This window comes from Condylostylus longicornis, unplaced genomic scaffold (genome assembly GCF_029603195.1).
Source record: "Condylostylus longicornis isolate FDR11 unplaced genomic scaffold, ASM2960319v2 ptg000044l, whole genome shotgun sequence".
Lineage (NCBI taxonomy): Eukaryota > Metazoa > Arthropoda > Insecta > Diptera > Dolichopodidae > Condylostylus > Condylostylus longicornis.
The window spans coordinates 3,667,602-3,671,070 of NW_026578013.1; the positions used below are offsets into that span (position 1 = coordinate 3,667,602).

At 36.5% G+C, this 3,469-nt stretch overlaps 1 protein-coding gene across 1 annotated transcript; it reads right to left on the reverse strand.

Moving 5' to 3' along the window:
- Nucleotides 1-1,604: 1,604 nt before the first annotated feature.
- LOC129610387 (craniofacial development protein 2-like) lies at nt 1,605-3,269 on the reverse strand. Its single transcript, XM_055522953.1, has one exon. The coding sequence runs from the start codon at nt 3,267-3,269 to the stop codon at nt 1,605-1,607; it is 1,665 nt and encodes a 554-aa protein (XP_055378928.1).
- Between the last annotated feature and the right edge of the window lie 200 nt (nt 3,270-3,469).

Here is a 3,469-nt window from a genome sequence, read left to right on the forward strand (position 1 = left end):
ATACAACTGTAGCGCCTTCCATCATGTAACTTTATGACCATCTAGGTGCGTTTTAAGTTCGGTTAAAGTCCCTTACTATTGATAGGTCTGATGACACTTTGGGTCTGCCTATCTTTGTTTTTCGATCATTTTAAACACCTGTGTTGAATATAAAAAAAAAACGCGTTAATTATTTTTTTTTTTTACCGAAAAAAGTAGATAAAAGCAGTGAACATAGAATGGAAATAAACTACGGATTCGCCAATAATAACTTTGCAGATAACTCAAAATTTTTTTGAAAAACTTTAAACGTTTTTTATAATCATACTGAATTATACCAGAAGAGACAGAGCACTTTTAATATGCTGAAAAGCCGGAGTAAAAATGTTTTTGAACATCTTCTTCTCTTCCTCTTCTTTATAGGCCTCTCAGCCTGTTCTTTTCCAATTAGTTCGCCTCTTGAGAAGTTGATGTCCAGCACTCGATCCATCTTTTAGGTGGTCTGCCTGGCGGTCTGGTGTTGCTTGGCTTGCCATCTCTTGCTATTTTTGCAATGCGGTCACTCTGCATTCTAGAGACGTGTTCATTCCAGGCGCGCCTCCTAGCTCTTACCCATCTTACCACATCTTGAACATCTAACGTGTTTCTTATTTCTGCGCTCGGAACTCTATCTTGCAATGTGCGTCCTGCTATTTTTCTAAGCGTTTTCATTTCTGCTGCACGCGAGTTGGCTTTTGTTTTGCTTGTCTCCGCCTTAGTTTCCGCTGCATAAGTCATAATTGGGCGTACGCATGATTTATATATTTTAATCTTCGCTGCTTGTCCCTTGTTTTTCCATATAATGTCGCTTAGACAACCACTGACTCTTGCTGCTTTGTTTATTTGTTGCATATTTTCTTTGTTTCGGTTTTGGCAAGCAGAAACCTCTACCCCTAAATACTTAAACGACATTACTTGCTCTATTATTTTGTCGTTAACCGCCAATTTACATCTTAAAGGTTCTTTTGCAATTACTAGAGACTTTGTTTTTGCTACCGAAATTTCCACGTTTAATTTTGAAGATGTACTCGTAATATAAAACTGGTGTAGCAATTTTTGCAGCTCGTCTTCATTTTCGGATATTAGCACGGCATGATCTGCGTAGCATATAATTTTTATTTCTCCTTTTGAAGTTCTATAGCCACGTCCTGCGTTTTTCACTTCAGATATTATTTTTTCCTTTATTAAGTTGAAGAGAAATGGACTCAAAGAATCGCCTTGCCTTATTCCTGATGATATTTGAATTTCGTTTGATTTGATGTTGTTCGTTAATATATATGTGGAGGTGTTTCTGTTCAAGGTTTCGATAATTTTAATTATTTCGGGTGGAATGTTTTTCGCTGTCAATATCTTGATTATATCATTGAGTTGGACGCGGTCGAAAGCTTTAGTTAAATCCACGAAGCACATGAATGCCGGTTTCTCGAATTCTATTGATTTTTCTACTACTTGTCGCACCACAAAAATTGCGTCTATCGTAGATCTGTTTTTTCGAAATCCTTGCTGTTCTTCACACATAATAATTTTTTCTGATAGGAGATTCTGGAGAATTTTTGTGAAGAGCTTCATTACCGCACTTAGAAGAGTTATCCCTCTATAATTTTCCGGAATCCATTTATCCCCCTTTTTGAAATAGGTATTGTGAGGCTCTTCCTCCAGTCAGTTGGAATTGTTCCGCTGGTAATGGTTTTTTGGAACAATAATGCCAATTGATGATGAAGACCTTTGCCCCCATATTTTATTAGCTCATTTGGTATTTCATCATATCCGGCTGCCTTTCGATTTTTCAAACTTTTTACAGCGTTCTCTACAAGTTCTATGCTAATAAAAGTACTTATTACTTCTGGCAAAAGTGTTTCTGCTTCACGGTCTTCCCTATTTTCATACAACTTTCTAAAGTGATTTTCCCAGTCTTGAATAGATATAGTATTTGTTTGCACATATTCATTTACCTCCTTTTTCCTTCGTCGAAGCATTCCCCACACTTTTTTTTGGGCACCATACAAATCTCTTTCTATGTCTGCAGTAAACGCTTCCCAGTGTTCTTTTTTTATTCTGCGTATGTTGGAATTTACGCGGTTTCTCACAGATTTGTATTCTCTGTATGCTTCGGGCGATCTCATACTTAGGTATTTTAAGTAACTTTCGCGTTTTTCTGTTGCTAGCTCTTTTACTTCTGCAGTAAACCATGGCGTATTTGTTTTGTTTGCATTTTTATTTATCTTTCTTTTGCCCAACGCTTCGTTTGCTGCATTTTCTATGTTTTCTTTAACCTTTTTCCAAGCAGTTTCAACATCCTCTTCTAATTGTATCTGATTTAATCTTATTTTTTCTGCTAATCTGTTTTTGTATAGGTTTTTTACAGATTCTGTTTTCAAAGACTCTATGTTCAGTTTTTCAACGTACACGGGTGGGGGCCTTTTTTTTGATTGCACGTTAAGTCTTATCTTTGCAAGGACTAGCTGATGATCAGATCCTATGTTTGCTGAGGATAAAGAACGCACGTCTAGTATTTGAGTTGTGTGAACAGCTCTATTTGTTATTATATAATCTATTGTAGATGTAGCTCCTCTTGTGTTTAACCAAGTTATTTTATGTTGTATTTTATGATCGAAATAGGTGTTGTTGATTCTCAATTCGTTTTGTGCGCAAAAATCTACTAATTTTTGTCCGTTTTCGTTAATATGTGATTCGTTAAATCGGTTCTTTACTCCATTTATTTCTGTATTTCCAACTCGGGCGTTCATGTCTCCCAGAATTACTATTTTGTGTTCTTTTGGTACTTTTTCTATTTCTGCTTGTAGATCATCATAGAAACCTTTAATCTCTTCGTTGCTTTTGTTAGTATCTGGCGCGTACACACTAATAAAATGCAGTTTTTCTTTCCCGCCATCTATTACTACTCTTAGAATCCTTTCGTTTATGTAATGCGTTTCTTCAATATTTTGTATGTATTTTGTGCTAACTAGCATACCTACTCCTGCTGAAGCTCGTTGTGCTTGTTCTTTTCCGCTATACTTTAGGCAATATTTAGGGTAAGTAAGATCGCCCTTACTTTTCCGCTTTGTTTCAGACAGGGTACATATATCTATATAGTGTTTTTCCATTTCTAACAGAACTTCTTGTTCTCTTCCATTCCAAGATCGTATATTGCAGCAAGCACATCTTAAAATGTTCTTTTTCCAATTTTTTTTGTTTCCTTTCCTTTTAACATTTTCCAAATTCATATCCATTAGACGGTCCGGGGTCATTTCCTTTTTATCTTTTCTTATCCGAGGCTTGTTATTGGTTCTGTGAGCTTTTTATTTTCAGTCTCTGGCGACGAGCTAAGCCAACCGTCGACTCGCATCTAACATTTTGCCGATCATTGTGATCGTTGCCCGGTTGGCACCACGTGGAGGTATGTTAGACACTTGATTGATCCCATATAGTTACAACGTTGGAATATAGG

Coding starts and splice junctions, on each gene's coding strand:
- LOC129610387 (XM_055522953.1), bottom strand. CDS start 3,269: ATGACCCCGGACCGTCTAATGGATATGAATTTGGAAAATGTTAAAAGG.